Source organism: Sinocyclocheilus rhinocerous, unplaced genomic scaffold, assembly GCF_001515625.1.
Source record: "Sinocyclocheilus rhinocerous isolate Xijiao unplaced genomic scaffold, SAMN03320098_v1.1 scaffold1322, whole genome shotgun sequence".
NCBI lineage: Eukaryota > Metazoa > Chordata > Actinopteri > Cypriniformes > Cyprinidae > Sinocyclocheilus > Sinocyclocheilus rhinocerous.
The window spans coordinates 357,780-380,850 of record NW_015657497.1 but is presented as its reverse complement, the minus strand read 5'-3'; the positions used below and the strand labels follow the sequence as shown (position 1 = coordinate 380,850).

The 23,071-nt window shown below is 37.6% G+C and overlaps 1 protein-coding gene across 1 annotated transcript in view; it reads right to left on the bottom strand.

Moving 5' to 3' along the window:
• The window catches only part of LOC107721154 (TBC1 domain family member 22A-like), a 158,941-nt gene that overhangs the window by 104,187 nt on the left and 31,683 nt on the right, over nt 1–23,071 (bottom strand). Inside the window, exons 4-5 of the mRNA XM_016529025.1 lie at nt 13,159–13,319; nt 10,607–10,721 (exon numbers count right to left, since the gene is read on the bottom strand). Coding sequence (XP_016384511.1) covers nt 10,607–10,721; nt 13,159–13,319 — 276 coding nt within the window. The remainder of the gene's footprint in view (nt 1–10,606; nt 10,722–13,158; nt 13,320–23,071) is intronic.

Sequence of the window (23,071 nt, the reverse complement as noted above, 5' to 3'; positions counted from 1 at the left end):
AAGAAGGTTTTGGCTCCTATTGTGGATTACAGCCCATGGATCCAGTTAAGACTACAAAAAAGTATTCTGCACAACTGCAGTAGTCTTGTGGGACTCAAAGATGCTCATCAGAAGCATAAACGGCTCCCTGAACATGTAACTACAGCAATTGTTGTGACTTCAGAAATGTTACAACATTTTTATCGCTGCTCAGTATCTAAGAGTGGGAGTGAGTTATGCAGAGTGGCTGAAGTCCAATAAACCTCAATGTTTCAAATAGCTTGATGTTAAGAGTGTGGACTGGAGATGAAATAAACATCATAACACTATTCACTACCACTACAGCCTTAGCACTGAATGTAAAAAAAAAAGAGGTGAACTTCCCTGAGTGTGAAATATTATGCAAGATTAGCCGATTAAATAATTAATTTGCTTTTATTAGAAGCATAAGGGGAATCATTACATGTACTGTAATGGGAAACTCATGAGCCATTAAGAGAGCATGGCCAGACAATAAAACCACACTCGCAGTTCTTGCAAATTGATACCAAAAAATAAATAAATTGATAATTCTGAAATGGAGCAAATACATTTTCATGGGTGACCAAGTGACGTTCCCATAGAATGCTCCAAGAAATTATTTTGTTAATTGTTATAAACTACACCGAGTCTAGCATGACACGTTTCACAGATGTAAATGAACAAGAAGTGATTTCTCAAAGTGAGGATCTGCACAGAAATTCAATTTATAGCTTTTTATAGCCAAGTAATTAAACTAGATCCAAAAATATTAAATAACTGTGATTAGTTAGAGGAAACGAATGACTTCATGACAGAGCAATATTTCCAGATCATTTTTGGCATTTTATACTCAGAGATGAAAAAAAAAAATAGACATAGCTCAGCTAGACATAGCTCAGCTTATGGATGAAGACATAAGAATATGAATTGTCAATGTTATTTGTTCATTATTCATTATCCATTTCTCTCAGATTTTGTAATAAGTATGTAATCCCACTAAGTCAAAGATTTAGTTATTTGTTGATGTGTTATTCTTACAATGTTACTTACCACTATGCTATTTGGTAGCATTATGTTACATTATTTGTTACGGTTTTGATATTTGTTAATGTTACATTATCCATTCAAGGAAACACTTTATTTTAAGGACCAATTCTCACTATTAACTATAGCTGCTTATTAGCATATTACTTGCATACTGGCTGTTTATTAGTACTTAGAAAGCACATAGTAATGCCTTATTCTGCATTACCATATTTTAGATCCCTTTATGCTACCCCATAACTAAACTTAACAACTACCCTAACTATTAATAAGCAGCAAATTAGGAGTTCATTGAGGGAAAACGCTTAATTAATAGTGAATATGTGTTCCCTATTCTAAGATGTTACCACATTAAAGTTGCATTACTTTATTAAAGTTTCATTATGCTGTTTGGTAATGTCCTTTGGTAATGTTCTTCTGTTAATGTTAGATTTCCTTACTAACATTGCAATATGTGTTAATATTGACATTATTTGACAACACTGTTGCATTATTCTATAACAAATTATTGCACTCTAAACCTAAATGTAAAGTTGGATATTATTTAACATACAATCAAACTGCTGGTATCCTTTACTTGTCGACAGTGCAGGGCAGTCTCGAAGGGAACTCAACCAAGAGAAAAAGGAGAAAAATGCCTGCCACTAGACATCTCAGGCATCCCAAAGCAGTCACTTAACAACTCGTTAGAGCAAATGAGGAAAGTTAATCAGGCCTGCATTAAAATCAGCACTGGACTCAAGTGTGGGTCACACACCACTAACTGTTCAATTCAGCCGTGGAGGGCCGTGGCACTCAGTCAATGAACGGCACAAAGACCTTCCAGAAGATGCAGTGAAAGCAGAGTCAGTGGTTACAGGGTTAGTGGACTTAATGCACATGACGTAAAAGGCATTGGCTATTTGGAAACTATGTGATTCCTTGGTGCCTCCAAGGTGGGTATATAAAGAACATCCACCAGGAATGCTCAGGCTGATGGGATCGTATCCTCTACAGCAGGGGTCTCCAACTTTTTTACACCACGGACCGGTTACATTTTGAAAATATTCTCACGGACCGGCTGGAGGGGGGTGGGGTTTATATAACCACAAGAAGAAGAAGCAGCGAAAGAGAACTCGATTAGTTACTCGCACGCTGTTTTCTGTGTGCACAGCAGCCACAGAAAACAGCGTATATATATATATATATATACACATATATACACATATATACATACATACATATCTTCAATTGTGGTTTTTGAATATAGTGTGATCATTTTGTGGGTTTTGAGTCACGGATCGGATGATTTTTCAGATAAGCAAGAAATTTTTTTTTTTAAAAGCACAGAGAAAGAGAATGCCGAAAAGGTTTTTTTGACAATTTTATATGCATGTATCTCAAACACAAGGAGACGTGAAAGAGGAATCAACTCTGTATTTGCGTGCTGTCTGAAACACATCTCTGTGCGTGTTTCGGGTGTGTGTGGCTGCTGTGCACACAGAAAACAGCGTGAGAGTAACTAACAGAGTTCTCTTTCGCTTCTTCTTCTTCTTGTGGTTTATAATCGCTTGAACATGTAAATTGGCAAATTAATCTGCAAATCACATGTGTTCCGAACTGTGGGGCCTGGTCCGTGCGTTTCGCAGATCAACTGCAATCGTTTAACCCCTAATATATATAAGTATATGACAGATCAGAACAATCATTCATTTACTAATTGAACATTTAATTTACATGAAATCGTCAAATTGCTACTCCATAGCAATCACATACAACAAACGAAAATACAGAATAATTAGAACAATCTATAACGCGCAATAAATAACAGTTTGTAATATCTATACACATTTTTCCCAGAACGTTCTTGCGACCCGGTAGCAACTCTTCCACGGCCCTGTACTGGGTCGCGACCCGGTGGTTGGGGACCTCTGCTCTACAGAGCAGAATGATGTTGTGGAGGAAATCTGCTAGCATGTCTCTTCTTGGATGGGCTTATGCTTATGCTAACTAGCCAAACAACAACCCCTTCAAACAGAACAACAATTAAACCAAAAGCGCTGTTTGAAGGATACATTCTTTCCATCTCCCAACACACTAAATCATGGACAGTTTTGAAGGAACGCTTAGAACCTCTCAAGGGTTTACATGATGTCAAAGTCCTAGGGTTTCTAGGTCGCTCCATCTTTGGTGCAATGAAGAACGTCTTCCAGGTTAAAGTAAAACTGAAAACTGGCTGGTGTCCATCTTCAGCTAACAGCTCAGAACTTCTCTCTTTACACCTTCAACCAGCACTGATGGTGTTGCTCACACTAATAGTTCTCCCAATCCAGTGGATCTTTAACAGTGGCGCCACTGATCCACATCTGCCCTCCAAAACATTACATTGGGAGAATCTATACATGAAGACAATGCAAATTACACTATCTTCCTCCTGAATCAATAGTGCGCCACACTATTGCACGTACCATTTCATCACACACTCATTACTTTCAATTATAAAACGTTATAGCAGTCTAATGGGAAAGCAGATCCAAATGGAAAGAAGAGAGAAGGACAAAATGGCCAAAGAACAAAACCTTCCAAGACGAAGTGGCTGCCTGATTAGATGGAGACGTCCATGAAGAACGGCACTGCAGATTAAAAATACTGATAGAATAGACATACGTAGCTTAACGAGCTATGCAAATGAAGCCAAATCATTAAAAGAGTAATGAATGGAGATATTGGAAGTGTCGATAGTTTTAAAGCTTTTATTCATACAGAGAACTATAAGCCAAGGCAAATGAAGATGACTTTAAACCTAAAAATGACTGATGTATATTGCAGAGGAAAATTGCTCCAATCAGATTTCTACGTAACCTCCAGAAGTGAAAAGTGCTTTTAACAGATGTGTTTAATCAGTCCACCAGGAAGCCAAGTCATGTTTCTACTTTGGCTTGTGCAATTAACGCTTCTGAGGAAGAACTATTTGCTTCTGAACAGACAAAAGGATCTGCTAACTTCTTCTGTGTTGTATGTAAAACAGCGTTTTAAAGTGGACGGTATAACATTTCTAACATTATGAACATTAAATCCTGTTCACGTTATATTTATATACATTTTACCTTGCTCTTACGCTTCTCTTACACTGACAACATTCAATCGAAATCAAAAGCGACAGTAGTGATGAAGCATAGCTATTTTTTAAAGTATTTTCATTTACTTCACTAATATCATCATAGATAATTCATTAAAGAGCAGGTCATATGGTATTTTAAAGTGGAGTGCTACCATTGACAAAGCACCTTTGCATAAAACAATAATATAGTGCTCCAATCCGTTCTTATAATAAGGACATAAAATACAAAACACTTAGGCACACGAATGCCCACAGCTAAAGTTTAGCTGCTAAATTGTGAACACTTAAAACAATAATGGTAGATACGTTAGCCGAGTGCTAACGTGACTAACTGATGAAACAATACAGTTTGTAAACCAAAATATGTCTACTGTAATGTTTGAAGAACGACAGACAAAAGACGCTCTGTGTCTTAACTTTTAATCAGAACAGCTCACAGGCGCACCAGCCTAACTAACTCTCTCGTCTCTCCCGCATTAACCCTATAACTGCCGGTGCAGCAAAATAAACAGAAATTTCACAATGATTATAAAGTCTGTGCACTACACTACATTCTTTATTATTAAACGAAGTAATTAGAACAATGTTAGTCTACATTAATCGACACATTCTTAGGAATTATCAGAACTACTTCAGTAAGACAGTAATATCGAGCTTTTTACCTGGAAACCTAAAGCTGCACTAGGTGTACATCACATATTAGCACAAAAACTTGATATTTTGAGCACTCAATTGAAAATGTACACATAACGTATCAATCGTATTTACAGGTTGTGCTTCGGAGAGCTTGTTAGTCCAAATTAAGAAGATTAGAAGCCAACGAAGAAAAAAGCCAAGATTAGAGAAGCAGTCCTTGGTAAAACGACATGCACACAAAAAAAGGTTCGAATTGTATTTCTGTAGTATCCTTGAACACAGCGTCTTCTCAACATGATGTAAACACACTAACTAGCGTAAGTGTTTGTGGGAAGGTCAGACTCTGTTCGTATTTCGCGGGCAGGCGGGGATTAAGCAAATGTGTTACCCAGTGACGTATACTGGTAACAGGCAAAAGATTCGAAAATATGACTACTCGTTAAGGCGATTCAGAACAGACTCTCTCTTTTGAGAGACAATATCTTTATTTATCATGCACTTTTTTGATTAACAACTTTGCAGATTGTTTTCATTTAAGGATAGCTACGTTATAAACTGCAAGAGAGATATTTTTCAAAAACCCATATGACCTGCTCTTTAATAAATTCATAAATTCATTTTATATTCTAATAAATGTCAGCACTATTTTACATTAAGTGGAAAGTTTTGGGTCATATTATTGATTTTAAAAAAAAAAAAAAAAAAAAAAAAAACTTTAAGAGGGCGATTTATCAGTTATTAGCCATAAGCAATCAGGCACTTGGAAAATGATCAAACGTTTTTTTCCCCCTTATACATCCTTGGATGCTTTATTAAGTCACAATGGTCTGCCAATTTGTCATTTGAAAGTTAAGTTTTGGGTGAACTATTCCTGATACTCTGCCCTCAACACTCCTAAAACTAACTGCATTTTCCTGCTTTGCATTGAGTCAAACGATCTCTTCTAGTCCAAGTTGCCGTTTTTTGTTTTTGGCCAGAAGAATCATGAATGTGGGTCAGACTCAATGCTGATGGCTCTGTAAAACTACTCAAGCAATCGAAAATTGCAAAAAAACGTTCAGGCGTTCTCCTTCCTGTACAATAGTTTGACTACCATGAGGAAAGTTCCCTGCAGTCTTGCTAGTAGCACAAATCAATTGGACTGAATTTAACTTCAGTTTGCTTTTTCTTCCATCAGACCTTGGCCCTCAAATGTACAAGAACTTACAGAGCAGATTAGCAATTTCATTTGTTGGGAGCAAACTGTATTCAAATATATTTTGAAGGCTCTCAGTACAAAGGCAGAAAAGCCCAAACAAGATTTTCCCTGTCTCCTCTTGCATTTATTTACAGGCGTAATGAAAATGATTGTTTAATAATGCAATGCCCTAACAGCAATGGACACACAGCCAAAGCACTAACTGGTCCCTAATTTAGCCCTGTCATCATACATATTTTTTTAAAGCAGGAATCAAGAACGATCTGTGGCTTAAAGATATAACATGATTCTGCTAAAAGGAATGTATGGGTGCATTTCATTCTGGGCTGTACTGACTAAATAGAGGTTTATTCTCTGATTCAGATTATTTTAGACAAGCAGAGTTGTGGAGGAACTAATTAAAAGTAGCTGTGAACTTCATCGTTCATCAAAAAATGAAAATTATTTCATCATGAACTCACCCTTATGTCATTTCAAAAGACTTGTTCTACTAACTAACTAAAATAAATAGTTCTGATTGTGGAGAAATAACTTTTAATCTTCATATACACAACAGCACTATTAAAGGGGTCATATGATGCGATTTAAATTTTTCCTTTCTCTTTGGAGTGTTACAAGCTCTTGGTGCATAAAGAAGATCTGTAAAGTTGCAAAGACTAAAGTCTCAAATTCAAAGAGATATTCTTTATAAAAGTTAAGAGTCAACCACACCCTCCTAAAACGGCTCGTTCTAACACGCCCCCACATATCTACGTCACGATGTGGGAAGATTTGCATAACGCCGCCCAAATGTTCACGCAAAGAAAGAAGGCGTAACTTTGATTCTCGCTGTGGTATTGTTGCCGCCGCCGCCATGTTGTGGAGACGCTGTGTGTTTCGTTATGAAAGCAAAACTACTTAGTTTGGTCTTCCAAAAGAGGACACAACTAGAAATCAGTGGTTAAGTTGTATTTACAACACTGTTCCAGAACAGTTCAACCCAAATATTCAGATGTGTGCAGCACATTTTATGGAGGACGAGGACTGTTTCCTGGGAGAGTAGCCTACAATGCCGGTGTCTGTTTCTATAAAGTGGGGCAATTCCAACTTTGCAAGGACAGTTTGGCGCTTCATGACTCATATCATAACGCACTGGATAGCTGGCCAATCAGAGCACACCTCGCTTTTCAGACCGATTAGCTTTGTAAAAATCAACGCGTTTCAGAAAGGAGGGGCATAGAGAAGAAACAATAATGTACATTAAGTGGAAAATAATGTGTTTTTTGAACCTTAAACCACATATAAACATTGCATTACACCAAATACTCAAAATAATGTTCTTTTTAGCAATGTCATATAACCCCTTTAAGCCATACAAGTGTATGATATGTTCCATGTGATTTAAAGTCATACACTCTTAAAAATAAAGGATTTAAAATAAAGGAACCTTTACAACCATGGAAACTTTCCACTGCACAAAATATTTTTTCTTTTAGTTTTTTAGATTATTAAATATTATTAAAATTGAGATAATAAAATAAATAAATTGGAGATTTAGTTGGTTCTTTTCAATGAATATATGGATCCAATTCGTTTTGTTCTGTTTCATGGTAATCTTCACCTCCTTTAAGATGTTAACCGCTATGACAGGATCAAGTCAAACTTGAACCACAATTCACAGAAAAGTTGAACAAATTGACAGAAAAGTCTGACTCAATAGATCTGTTCATACATCAGTCATAATTATTACTCTCATAAACGCATCAATGAGAGTTAGGGTGATGTCAAGCTTCTCAGTGGATAAAGGACTAGAATTCTGGTCTGTTTCTCACAAAGGTACTTTATGATTCAGAAGACATGGGATATAGTGCACGAGTCATGGAGCACTTTTTTTTTTTTTTTTTAAGCTTAAAAGCTTCAATCCCGGTTTATAGTAACTGAATAACATTCAAAATATATATTTTGTGTCCCACAGTAGAACAAACATTACAAGGGTGTGGAATAACATGAGGGTGAGTTAATAATGGCTGAATTTTCATTTCTGTACGAACTATTCATCGGTAGTTGATCCCTAATTCATTTGTACTGACTATAGTTGAACTACTTTAAAACAGTATCTATCCAGGCTACTCATAATTTAAAGTACCTTCCCATACACTGTAGACAAGTAGTGATTTTTTTTGGCGTGTGCCGTTACACAGGCGTTGATGGATATGGGTCTCTCGTCAGAGTGAAGCCGTGATGTTTTGCAACTGCTTGCCCTCAGCAGTCAGCACTTGGCCCACATAGCACACTTTGAATGAGTATCTGTCACACATGGCACCATGCCTTATTGCGCCGGGTGGAGTTGTGGGAAATAAATTGCTGAGAAAGTTGGTACAGGTACATTTTCCACCAAACTTTCCTCCATACACACTGAAGAGAGAAAGTTCTCCAAAACATCTTTATCATAGGAGAGCAGGGGCCTTCTTAAGGCACTGTCACTGTCTTCTGACAAATATACACAGTGTATACAAACACAGAGGCATACAAAACAGAAATAAAGTACGCCTTTCAGAGAAGGGACAATTAGGCATCTCATTTCACCATGAGAACAGCACAAAACTGTCATCATTTACTCAACCTCATGTTGTTCCAGACCCATAAGGCATTTGTTCCTCTTCTAAACACAAATTAAGATATTTTAACCCTTAAATGCATGAATGTTTCGTCAATCATTTTTACATATTCGGGTCTTTAGCGACAACCATATTCTCAAAACTATCGTTTTCAATGACTTCATATTCAATATTTTGATCACTGGCAGCTTACCACATCCAGCATCAAATGGCAGTGACATTTATATTTCATTGCGTATAGTAATTGCTCTGCAGTAAAGCCATTAAAACCAGCTACATTTGTGCTGATGATATTGGTTTGTTTTATGCCTGCGGCAATTATGAGTGAAACATCACGTCATCATTATATATCAAACAGTGCCACCTTGAGGAAAAAAGATGCACTGCACTAATTGAGTCATCAGATATGTAAATATAGTCGCGCAGGAAAAAATACTTACGCATTTACATACATCGGGTCTCTAGCGACCCTATACATTTTTTTTTACAAAAAGTTAATCAGAAAACAGGCATTATTTTATATTTTGCTATTTTTTTATTGTTATATTGTTTATAATGAATAGACTGAGGAATACTAAGAAAGTTGATCATTCATTTAAGGGTTAAATGAAACCTGAGGGATTTCTATCCACGCAACCGAAACTTTGACGTTTCAAAATGTCCAAAATGTCCAAGTCTTCTAAAGAGAAACAATCACTTTACATGACGAAAATGTTTAATTTAGGCCTTTATTCATGTATAAAAACTGATCAATGCACATAACACAGAATTCAATTAAATATGGTAATTGGAAGCTCAAACGTGGTTTGTTCTTCCATGTCAAGCAAGCAGGGTTGAGCTTCCGTGTTCACCATATGATAACTATGTTGGTGGGTTGAGCAATGATTATATATGAATGAAAGCCTAAATGAAATCAGTTTATCATATAAAGCGATTGTGTCTCTTCAGAAGACTTGAATTAAACCGCACCATTCATATGGATTACTTTTATGATGACTTTTTTATATGAATTTATACTTCTATGATTACAAAAGTGCCTTTTGTACCTTAAATATGTGAAAGTTTTGGAGGGACAGAAATCTCGGTTTTGGATGGCATGGATCTGGAATGACATGAGGGTGAGTAAATGACAATTTGATTTTTATGTGAACTAACCCGTCGATGCTCAAGCTTCTCAAATCTACCACTGCATTAACAAAACGTAATTCAGGAAGGAGCGTTCACATTGACAGCGATTTGGTGTGACAAAGCACCCAGAAGTCACTCATTCTCAGGGGAGTCTGTGATTTGCGGCGACATGAGCAACTGCAACGGTTGGCAATGTAACAAAGTTGAGCTGAAATGTATGCTAATGAGCAGTGATGCGATGCAACCGTTCTCTTTCAGGTCAACTACTGTCACGCAAAGCATTTGTGTACTTGTGTAGAGTATGTTTCTGGCCTGAAGGACAAATTGGATGGAACTTGTGAAAACAAAGTGGGGCTTTGATTCCTCAGGATTAGACAAGGTCAAATGACCCAAGAAAAAATTATCCCCATAGATGCCAACAACTGCAAAGCCTGAGGAAAAGCCCCCCCCCCCAATCCACTGAGTGCATCAACTGAGCCGCCCGAGCTCATTGTGTGGTTTAGGCTATTACTGTCTCATAAGTCCACTGGAAGAGTCCCTATGGGCCCTTCAAAATCATTAGTCTGGACATTCCGTTTAGTCTACTGGAAATCAAGCACTTAAAGGTGTAGAGGTCAAGAAAACGGAGGACTTTGGGAACAATCATAACGATTGAATCTGACAAAGAAACCGAAGATTCTTGGAAGAGCTTAAAGGGGCAGGTTATGACAAATATTATGAAATTATGATTGAGAAACAGCATTAAAATTCATGCCACTGGGCATAAAACACCCACTCTGGCTTAACAGCAAAAGCGAAGAACAGAAACACTATTGAGTTTACACAGCTGTGCTGTTTTAGGAGTTTGCCAGGGCCCTATACATAACTACATATCTCATATTATAAAAAGGTTTATTGACTTACCAATATACTCAAAAACATAAACAACGAAGAAGGGTGTGACAAGGTCATTGATGCCCTGAACGTAACCACTGGCTGGATGTCGTATCGCCCAGATGAACAGAATCCGCTCAAAGATCTAGTAAAAAGAAGAAGATATCAGAAAATACATATATTCAGCATTTGTAAGTAGCAGATATTGATATATAATGATTCATGCGATACAACATGAAAACTGTTAGTAGCAGAATTTGAGCATACAAGGTCACTCAAACGGTTTTAATTAGAGACACAGTGGGATCAAGCCACCCCAGCCAGCAATCAATTAAGAAAATTAATTAAGCCTTCTGAGCTTTTGAATCATTAACATCACAACATTCAATAGCACAGACAGCAAGGTGAGAAATTACAAGTAGCTGTGTGCATATTTATTATCAGATGGGGTTCTCTCTTTTGTGGTTTGCCAAGCAGGATGTGTTGCTGGATTTATAGAATTGTGGGTTCTGGAACAACACTGTTATTGACCAATCGGATTTTAGGGTTAACGCTAGTGTTAGGATTACCTTAGGTCTGGGGTTGGATTAAATGTCTAAAGACATATCAGTCTATCATTTCTGATTTAAGTGGAAAGTTAAGATTATTTTAGTTTAGTTTACACCTAAGGATCAGCTTAAGCCCAAAGAATATTTCCGTTTTAATGTGAAGTCTTTGCTTAGCCTTTCAAAATGTAGCCTTCGAGTGGAGATGGGAATGAGTTCCGAGCACAAGAATGACCAAGCAAAACTGTATTTACAAGCGGGAAACTCTGAATTCTAGATGAAACCCAAATTGCAGTGTTGTGGCGTTGGAAGGGGTATGGCGATGTGAAACATGGCAGCAACCAAATATTTTTGTGAATAACAATGAAGGATTTTTCAACATTATTTTAATATGCCATGCTGTATTTCAATATCATTAAAGCATTATGTATAAAAGAGCTTGCAGACAACAAAAGTGTTTCATAAAATACAAAATAATTGTTTGGAATGAATGAATGAATGAATATTAGGGGAGATAGTTAGATTTTATGTAGTTAATGGTTAGGTTTGTGCTAATAGCCTGTGCTAATATCAATAATCAATATTTGTCATGAGACCTTAATAATTGTAGTCAAATTTACTTTTACTATTTCATAAAAATATATTATTTTTAGTTGACAAGAAGCTGCAAAACACAACCTCATATTTTTTTTAATGTAAATATTTAAGAAAGCATTCTAAAATATCAAACGTTATAAAAAATTGTCCTTCGCTCCAGAAATAATAACTATTATGTAATCTACTGTAACACAATGCTCACTGTACACAAGTTTGTTTTACTATTTTGTTACAGAAGAGAACGCTTTGATATCATTACTTAAATACACATACCTTTTTCTTAGATTTTTCAATCAAAAAAAATTTTTTTTTAAATTATTTTGTGCTGTCATCTTCATCAACAGTATGTTTTAAATTGTTTTAATTTTTTGAAAGGCAGCGGGTGAAAAGAAGAAGGAATCTTGCTCAGTGCCACAATGTATCGACACACCTGCCTTTGCAAATGAAATCCATTTCTAGCAAGCCCATGACAGTGAATTTAATAATATGAATATGCAACTGTGGACCACGTTGGGTTTGGTTAAATGTGCCTACAAAAACACTCAGCCAGCATGTAAATAAATAAAATAAAATATGTAAATAAATAAAATAAAAAATAGACAGTAAGGCAATTCATTAAAGTTTGCAACAGTGTGTTTTTTAGTGCATGCCCCAATGACACAGTATGATAACATTACAAGATTTTTTATTTTTTTTTGCATGCTATCATGTGATATAAATGCAGCAATAGTATTTCAAAGCCAGACAGCTCAATGTGAAATTCTGAAGTCTTATAATATATTTATATGAGGAACAGAGTGGACTATTTATTTATTTATTTATTGTTTGTTTGTTTGTTTGTCTGTTTATTATTTTGTATTTATTCATTCATTCATTCATTTATTAGCATGCATTTAAGGCTGTACGACAAATACGAAGTGATGTAATTATAATATTTAAAAATATATATTTTTTGCATAATTATGAGAATTTGTCCTTCATTGTCATGAAAATAACGTTACTGTTTATTTTCCATTTTATTTATGTGAAATAATATTATAAATTCATTAAAATAGTTTATTTAAACAATAATAGTTTTAAAAAAATCCCCAACTCGAGTATCTACACTTAAGACTTTTTAGGTTAGTCTAGATTTTGGTCTATTCTCTCACATACGTCGATTTTATGTATAGATCAATTTTATGATATTTCTATGGTGAAGTTGGATACTTTTGGAATCCTAAAAGCTTCATTCACCAATCATTGTGAATGTAAGGAAAACACTGGCCACAACAGTCAGAATTTCTCCTCTTGTATCACAGAGGAAATCTTATAGGTTTGAAATGACGTAAGGATGACAGAATGTGAACTGTTTCTATAAGGTAATTTATTGTGGCTGGGTGTGAGTTTGTGAGGATGAACGAGTCAAGCTGAGTAAAATGGGTGGTGCAAACGTCTCACCTCTTGCACAGAAGCTTGTTGAAAGAGAGGTATAAGAGGATTAGTTCTCGGTATGTCAATGTGAATCTGCGGGGAAGAGACACAAAAAGAGGAGCACAAGCAGGTTAGGACAGAACGGACTAGCGAGAAAGGGAAACGAGCCTGGCCATTTGAGGCTGCGCCTGAGAAGAAACGCGCTGAATTCTGGTATTCTACTTCCTGTTTACCTTAACACACGCTTTCCAACAAAACATTTTTGAGCTCAAGACTGAGCTGGCCGACCAGAAGACAGTTTGACAGACAGACAGAGACAGACGGATGATGATCGAGTGACATGCTTTTGAGTGGATGGTGGACAGAAGCATGTGACGTGACTCTGGACGCTCCATCTGTCCTCTTACCTCGGTTACCTTGGGCTGCAGAACTAAACTTTCCGGACTCATCCGGGGAATATCTATGTGAATCTGATGGTTCAGAAAACACACAAACATGTATACAAAAATGTGGATGTCAGGAACATAAAGAGAGTTATGGAACTGAGAGAACACAAATACACATATATATTTTGAACAAACAGGAGAATTTTTAAATTCATGAAGATGATTTATTCTGCAGAAATTATTAATCATATGAAGCACTTCATTTGCAATTAATTTAAATTTAATATGTGACCCTGGACCACAAAACCTGTCATAAGGGTCAATTTTTCGAAATAGGACAATATTATATTATATTAATATTATAGGACAATATTTGGCCAAGATACAACTATCTGAAAAGAAATCGTGCAAAGAAATCAAAATATTGAGAAAATCACCTTTAAAGTTGTCCAAATGAAGTTCTTAGCAATGCATATTACTAATCAAAAATTAAGTTTTGATATATTTACGGTAGGAAATTTACAAAATATCTTCATGGAACATGATCTTTACTTAATATCCTAATGATTTTTGGCATAAAAGAAAAATCAATAATTTTGACCCATACAATGTATTTTTGGCTATTGCTACAAATATACCCCAGCGACTTGAGACTGGTTTTGTGCTCCAGGGTCACATATATACTACAATATTTATAATAAAAATGTAAAGTTTTCATTTCACAAACTAATATACATATGTTTCTACATTTAATTTTAAATTATATGAATTTTATATTTAATACTTTTTAGAGGTTTATACATGGTATATTACGTTATATATCACTGTATTTTTTTTTATAAGTTTGCATTGGCTATTTTCATGAAAATTAAGCACTTTCCAACTCTTCCAATAATGATTCTCTTTAGATTATCCTTGCTCCACTACTAGATTTGTTTTAATCATAAATTTAAGGTATTAGATCAAACACTAAATGTTGTATATCATTTTACTTTCCCAATTCAATGAAATAAATTACCAAATAATTATAAAATTAAAAATAACAGCAGCAATAATCAAAATAATATATATTATAATTTCACAAATAAAGTGTTTTTCCATTGTATGTAAACTTTAATTAAAATTAAACTATAGTATTAAATTCCATTAAGCTTCTAAGGCAAAAAATGCCTTAGTGATTGCAAAAAGCAAACTATTTTTTTAAGAATAAATATGAATTTATTATTATTTATTCAATCATTTTTGAGTGAAACATAAGCAATGTTCTTAATAGGCTATGTGAGAATCACCAGCTTGCAAGAGGTGAATCAAATGTGTGAATCTCACATCGCCAGTGATCACTAGACGTCAGTCTTAAATCAGGTAGACATTTATCAGATCAGAGTGACAGCAACAGCCTGATCTTCACATCCTCCTGCCAATACACTGGAGATTTAAACATTCCTTGTCATCTTTTCCTCTTCTGCATTACAATATCAAACACTATCTGTTGGTGGCATTTCTAAACATTATGAGCTCCTAACAGCTTGGCAAGGTTAACATACTGCTGCTTCCAAGACTTCAATCAGTAAGTAAACACAACCAGAAACCCTGACTATATAACAGTATACCCCTGGCTTTGAACTTGAAAATTCTTCGATTAAACAGCAGAATTAGGACTGGCTGTGCAGAGCTGTACAGGAAGTCAGGAAGTTAAAAGGAAATCAGAGGAAATTCTGAATCATCTCCAGAGTATTTGATTCAGTTAATTATTGCTGTCATCCTGCATAAAGTTCAGTTAGCAGTATTCTCTAGTACTGTAGGAGGCCTCTTCCACAAATAAGGTACAAAATATCACCAGGAACTAGGGCTGGGTAAAAAATATCGAAATCTCAATATTAATCGATTCTCATTTTTACGGAACGATATCGATTCTTAAATCCCAAGAATCCATTAGTCTAGCCTGTTTTCAGTTAATGGACGGAACACTGAAGGGCACCTCCCATCCAATATATCGCAATAAGCATTGTGCTTTGGTACTTTTAATATGAAACAGTCTCAGATTTCAAATTATGTCCATTGTATTGCAATATTCAAACAACAAATGCCGTGTTAAATGAAAGAGTACAACTTTACAATCCATATCCTGTCTCATGTAATCGCTTAATCAGTGTTTCAGCCACGCAAAGATGTCAATATAATGTTACCAACTGACTCTCATGTATATTTTAAAGCATTAGTTGAGAGATTTTTTTTTTCCCTTGAGAAAATTTGGCATGTACTGTACTTGATAAAGTAATTGATTGCATGAAAATCTACAAGCACAGAAATCCATTTATCACACAAGACGCTCCCCCATGTGGCTATTTTTTACTTTCACACTCAGACGAGTTTTGTGACAAGATGTATGTGTGCCAAGGAGAGCTCTTCTTTATGCTCCATTAGCATTTGTACATGTAATTAAGTCTAACAGACTAACACATTATAAATAATGTTCAGATTATTAAAAGAAAAAGCACACCATAGAGTTAGAAATTAAACCTGCTATTATTATTAAACCTGATGGGGTACATGGGAGTTTTTCTTCAACTACAGGCACGTTTGACCCTGCAGACCTTTAGAAAACACCTTCCAGACTTGCTAGTGTGTATATATACAGTGTATGTGGCGTCTGGCACTTTGGAGAGGTGTTCTCTTCACGGATGAATCCCAGATGGCAGACAGTGTGTATGGCGTCTTGTGGGTCACTGACATGATCTGGCGACTCTCCAGTCCGGCGTCAGAGAGGCGACTGACGGCAGTGCTCCGCAAACTATGGTTTGTGTAAATTTCAGTGATACCTTCATGGTTCACCGGGGCACTCGAACATAAATCCTCGTAAATTCTCTCTGTCAGATGCAGTAGGATCTTTGTGATTTTTTTGTTTCTGGGTTATGTGCCAAGGTTAGGTATTCCAAGTCATTCTCGTCTTGTCGGAGAATGAAAGACTCTTTAGATAGGTTGCGGTTTCCTTCTCTCCCCCTCCGTGCGAGAAACAGCTGTATGTCAAACCAAACTTTCCATACAAGTCCGATGGGTGTGAATGGGGAGAGCGCAGGTGAATTTTTTATTTTCTCCAGGTCGGACTCAGTGATACTAGGGTGATGAACGCTGGTGTCTTTTCCATTTTTCCTGTGGCGCTTTATAATTGATTTAAAGATGGCATTGCTTGATTTAAAGTCTTTATCATTTAGGATGTTGTGTTTTGTGATGTAACGGTTAATACCCGCTCTGATACACTTCAGACTTGCAACACTGTATTCGCGGCCGGTAGTAGTCTGAACAGAGGCATAAAATTCTCGCAATGTCTCATTAAGTTCAGAAGTCTCAACAGCGTCATTTTTTTTATTCTGATACAAAAAGTCTTTGAATGTGGTAATTGCCCATTTAGTAGTCTTTTTTGTATTAACCTCATCCTTGTCGTCTTCAATCTGCTTCAGCTCTGCTGGTGTTATTTCCTTGTACCGTTTTTCTTTACATTTCTCGTTTGATGTTATATTCTCCAGTTCGTCCAGTTCATCTTGTGCCTCTGTCCATTTATCAAAATTGCCATAATGACCGTATAAGCTAATGATACGCAAAAATCATCCATTTAGCCTAGCTAAGTAAATCAGAAATGTTTACTGTAACTGTCTCACTCTGTATTACTATTCAACTGTAACGCTATGTTACTATGGTTACCAATGTTTATAGGAAGCGCATTAATATAGAACGTGATTAAACTGACCTGGAACTACTTGTGCAGTTAAATGAATTTAATCAACACCTGCCAGCCAATCAGAATAGAGTATTCAGACAGACCATGGCATACATATATTTAATTGCCATTAACAGCAAATCCAGCAAATGCTATAAAGACAATAAAGAAATGAAAAGGGCAACAGAAGTGATATATTGAAGCAACTATATTGAACCATGTGCTCCATTTTAAAATGGGGTTGGGTCAGGTCGGTGGCAAGGTCTTGTTTACCCTCTGGGTTCCGGCGTCAATACAATGCCTCTGCAGACCTCTAGGACTGGTAACTTCCAGGCTTAACAAAGATAATTTTAACACAAATAATCTACAAAAAGAACTGCTGTTATTAATAACATGCACAAAAGATGACACCACTGATCTGGCACTCATGTATTAACACTCCAGCTCGGCTACGAGCCACACAAGTGTAGATGCCAGAATCAGACAGCTGTACCGGTGCAATCCTGTGCAAACACAAGGAGACCGGACACCGTCACTGCACGAGGTGAAATAAACATGAAATGAAGTTGTTGTTCTCATTTTGTCGCCAGAGAAAGAGAGAGAGAGAGAGAGAAAGGGCATTGTTCACAGCAGGTGCAGAGGTCCAAGAACAACAGGCCGGTAATAAATGTTTCCCAGCAGCTGGGTTTGGATGAACACACGTGTAAGGTCTGTGTCCAGGCGCTGGCTCTGCATCAACCCACTCCCACCTGCTCACGACGGGACGCCATTACTCAAACACCTCGTATTAGTGTGACTGAAACCACCATTTAATCATCTGCACAGCTTTATCCTTTTATTTATTAAAGCCCACCATGTGCTATTTCACCGAGTGTGGGTGGGTGAGAAGGAGATGGGTCTTACACCCAAAAAAAAAAAAGAATATGAGAGACTGGGGTAAGTCTTTTTTTTTTTTATCTTACACCTACAAAATGTTATTTTGGAACACTCATAACTGCACTTTTAAACTAGTACAAGCCAATTTTTCAGCAGTTATTGTTCTCACGCCCACAAATAAACAAGGCAGCAGGTGGATTGTGGGTATAACTCCTACACATCTGGGCAGCTGTACGGAAATAGGCCAAGGAGAAGACACCATGCCTTTTCGTCTAGGCAATGGTACCTACAGGCCAAACATTTCTATAGTGTTCGCATCATGTCTAGAGATCAGATAGATGTGACGTTTTCTTCAACAGGTTTCACTGGCTTTCAGTCATGCCTGAAGAGGCAGTCGTCACAGGAAATGAAACAGGAAGCCAAGAAGACTCCAAAGTAGCACTGATTTCCCCTGACAACACGAATCACTCTGTGAAACTGCTAGGTGCACTGACAACTAATAGAAGTCACATTGATATGGCACTTATAGATGATTGCTAGGCTTTTCTTAGGTAGTTCCTAAGCAATTACTAGGGTGTTCTGGGTTGTTGCCAGGTGATGGCCAGTGTGCTCTGGGTAGTTGCTAATGTGTTCTAGGCAGTTCCTGGTTTCTAGGTTGTTGCTAGGCAACTATTAGGGTGTTCTAGATGGTTTCTAGGTGGTTGTACGGTGGCCATTTTGGACACAACTGATACAGTGTCCAAAATGGTTTCTATGGGGTGGCTGCTGGGGGATTGCTAGGGTGTTCTGGTTGGTTTCTATAGATTTCTAGACGGTTCCTAAAAGTGGTTCCCAGGTTACTGCTAGGCTAGTTGTTAGAGTGATGTTAAATCGTTAGAAGGCACTTGCTAGGTGGTTGCTAAGTTATTGCTATGGTGTTCAAAGTGGATTCTAGGGGGTTGCTATGGTGTTTAGGGTTGTTTATGGAGAATTCTTGGTGGATACTCGAGATGACTGCCAGGCTACTGGTAGGGTGTTCTAGCTCAGGGTTTTTCCTGTATAGAGAATTATGAGGCGGCCACCTGCGGTTGTCGACAAAACTCAGGCAGGCAGTTACGTGACTGGCCATCGGGAGCACCGGGAAAATTCCCGGTGGCCTGGCGTCTGAGTTGGCCAGCTGCCCTGTTTTTTTTTTTTTTTTAGTTATTATTATTATTAATATTTTATATTTATGCCTTCTCAATGTACCAAAGTGATCATTTCCGATTTTTCGTATCATTTCCGACATTTCCATAATAAATCATAAATTGGTTAGTCTTGACTGTCAGCGCTGCGCTATACAAATCAGCTCACGTCTGTTCCGCACTTCTGTCAAACGATTCCAAATAGAACCAATGCGCAGGACTCGATGAAAGAGATGAAGCGGCCAGAAGAAGCAGTGACATGTAGCTACATACACCTGTTCAGGGCTTGAAGTGCAGGTCAGTTTCATCTGTAAATACTCTAGAAGGTTTTGTCTTTATTAACATAGTTGAGTATTAAACTGCTAGTATCTGTTAGGCCAGGGGTAGGCAACGTCGGTCCTGGAGTGCCGCTGTCCTGCAGAGTTTAGCTCCAACCCTAATCAAACACACCTGAACAAGCTAATCAAGGTCTTCAGAATTACTAGGGCTACAGGCAGGTGAGGGTTTTTTTTCAGGGCTGGAGCTAAACTCTGCAGGACATCGGCACTCCAGGACCGACGTTGCCTACCACATGCTTTAATGTTCAAAAAACACATTATTTTTCAAATACTGTACATTATTGTAGTTCCTCTATGCCCCGCCTCTCTCAAACACGTCGTTTTCTACAAAGCCCCCTCCTTTGACAAGCGCAGTCTGCTCTGATTGGCCAGCTGATCCAGTGCATTGTGATTGGCCGAACACCCGCAAGCACTCGTTGGAAATGTAACGCCCCTTACCATAATCGCGAGCGTCAGCTTTCAAAGTAAATATCAAGTAATAATGTCGTTCGTTTTACCATCAGTTCAAGCCCGAAAGGGCACCAGAGTCGCGTGACAGACACAGTGATGAAGCTGGTATGTGTTTGCAGTACACAAGCCACGGTTAAGACAGCTGACTCCACTGTGATGTGACCCTGTCTCTCTCTCACGCACACACACACACACACAACGCGATACTCTACACGGCACAAAACTCCGCATTTGAGCAGTCAATAGCAAATACTTAAACTATTAGGAAAACATACTTACAGTAGCTGATTCAGAATAAGCGCCAGATTGTCATAGCCAAGTCGTAATTGACACATTTTTTTTTTAGAAATAGCCTTTGTGCGCAGCCAGCCTCGTACTCTTCTAGGTTCACAAAACTGTCGTCCATAAAATGCGTTGCACAAATTCGAACATCTGGGTTGTGCTGTTCTGTTGTAAATAAATCTTAACCAATGATTCCTCATTGCATCTACTTTCGGAAGGCCAAAGAAGTGCTTTTGCTTTCGCACTGAAACACACAGCGTCTCCCTGACATGGCTGCATCAACACTACTGCGGTTCCTGAAACCACGCCTTCTTTCTTTGCGTGAACATTTGGGCGGCATTACGCAAATATTTCCACATCACCAGCTACATAACACACTAAAGAAAAGGTTTTAAATTTGAATCCCATTCCGCGAATTTCACACATCACAAATTATTTCATTTGCATAATGCCCGCCTAGGTTCTGCGTGGACATCCCGTGAAAACAAACTTCAAACGCTGTAGCTCATTCGTGTAGATAACGTAATGTCGAGAAGATGCGGTGCTCTGCGCTGTGAAAGTGAATTCGGTTTATTTTCACTTCCAAAGGATGAAGCTGTGAAGAATCAGTGGTTAAAATTGATCTTTACTAAGATACCACGGCAGTATGATCAATGTTTTGCTATGTTTTCGTCATTTCACTGACGACTACGTCTCCCAATCTCCGCAAGTTCAATGCGGGATTCGTAAACCGGTTGTCTTTGAAAGATGGGTCAGTGCCCAGTTTGTTTGAACCAGCTTGCTCCTCCGAATCACAACCTGTAAGTATGATTAATAATTGCTGCTTTGATGTTCTGTCGAGCGTACAAAATATGTAGTTGTGTATACAGTCAGTGCAGCTGTAAGTCTCCAGCTAACTCGTGCTATAGTTCTGCTAATCAGCTGTGGGCCTGCTATTGTCTAGAAATGTGTGGATTAATACAGAATGTCTGACGTTCTTATTACTTGGAGTCATGATAAAGGATGGAGCAATACGTTGGTTTACAAACTGCAGTGCTTTATCAGTACTCTTTGTCTGTGTTCGGCTAACACATGTACCATTATTGTTTGGGTCTTTACTACCAAGATGTGGATCTGGTTCGCTAACATAAGTGTAAAACAACTTTTTCCCCTCTGATTCTTTCTTTTTAGAACAAAGTGGAGCACTATCATAATAATAATAAGATGAATTATTGATAAGCTGTATTCCAGTACTGGTGATGGGCGTTCCCTTTTCAAACATGCTCTGTACGCAGTAGACCAATCACAACAGACTGGGTCACCGGACCAATCAAAGCAGAGCAACCTAATGCAAAGGATGGGTTTGGAAAGATGAATCTTCGAACAAATCGTTTGAGAGTTGTTGAGAAATAACGTAAAATTAAATGCTATTATAAGAAAATGAAAGTGTTTTTTTTTTTTACCTTGAATGCATGTAAATCTGTTGTTGGGGACTCCCAAAACCAAATTATAAAAATTTCAAATAGCATAATAGGGGCACTTTAATTATGTAGCAGAGGGGGAGGAGCTATCAGACTTCTATGTCGGTGGACAAAATAGCAATTAAATAGACAAAATATAATTAATTCACTAGACGGTTGACTACATAGTGCATAGAATAAATGCATAGTGCATGGTGCATCATTTGGGATACAACTCAATGTAGTTTTTAGGTGGCTGATAGGGTGTTGTTAAATGGTGGCCAGACAGTTACTATAGTATTCTATGTTCAAGGTGGTTGTTAGTGTTGTTAGGTGATTGTTGGCGTGTTCCATATGCCATGGCATTCCAAGGTTTGCCAAAGACAAAAGCGCCCAATTCAAGTGTCCATGACATTGTGGTCTTTGCATATGGCTTGGGTCCCTCCTTTAATGTAAATATAAAGATTTAGTTTAGCTTGTTTAAACATTTGTCAGGTGACAAACAGAAATAGTGCTGGATACATACATAGTAATAAAAATTACTGCCTTAGCAAACACCACTAATGAAATCTTTATTTTCTAGTGGTTACCTGACAAAAGAGAAATGATTTCTTCTTAGGAAAGTGTTGAGCGTGGTTTGGTGGCAGTTTATGAGACGTCAGCAGGATGCACAAAATTGATCACACGTTAAAGCGCCTGTTCAAATGGTGATGCTGCCCTCCGCCGGTCATTACTCTTGTTAAAGGATGCTTTCCAGCTGTTCACACTCGCTCTCCACTCACTCAAACACAAATACACACACACCGATGAACTCACAACACGCACACCTGTGCAGGAGCTCAATAGCATGGATCGATGGCATTTGATTGAGTGGGGCTGCAGTCCAGGGTTCAAGTCAAGATGACAGATGAGATAGCCATAGGCAAATGAAGGTCACATGGGTGAATTGGATGTTTCTGTTTCTGTGTGTGTGTGTGTGTGTGTGTGTGACCACACACTAGCCTAGAAGGGGGTCAGAATATCAAATATCTTCCTCCATTCCACCCTGTTTCAGACTGACACTTCATCTATCAGTGTTGTAAGAGGGCACACTGTCTGTGTGTCAGAGGGTACGACCACACAAACCTAGGGCTGGGTATCGTTCAAAAATTTTCGATATCGATACCGATACCGATACCTTGACTTCGATACCGGTTCCTGAACGATACTTTTTTCGATACCAATTTTATGAAATCTATTTGAACAAGATTACATTATCTAAAAAAAAAAACGTTGGTTTTATTTTTCAGCT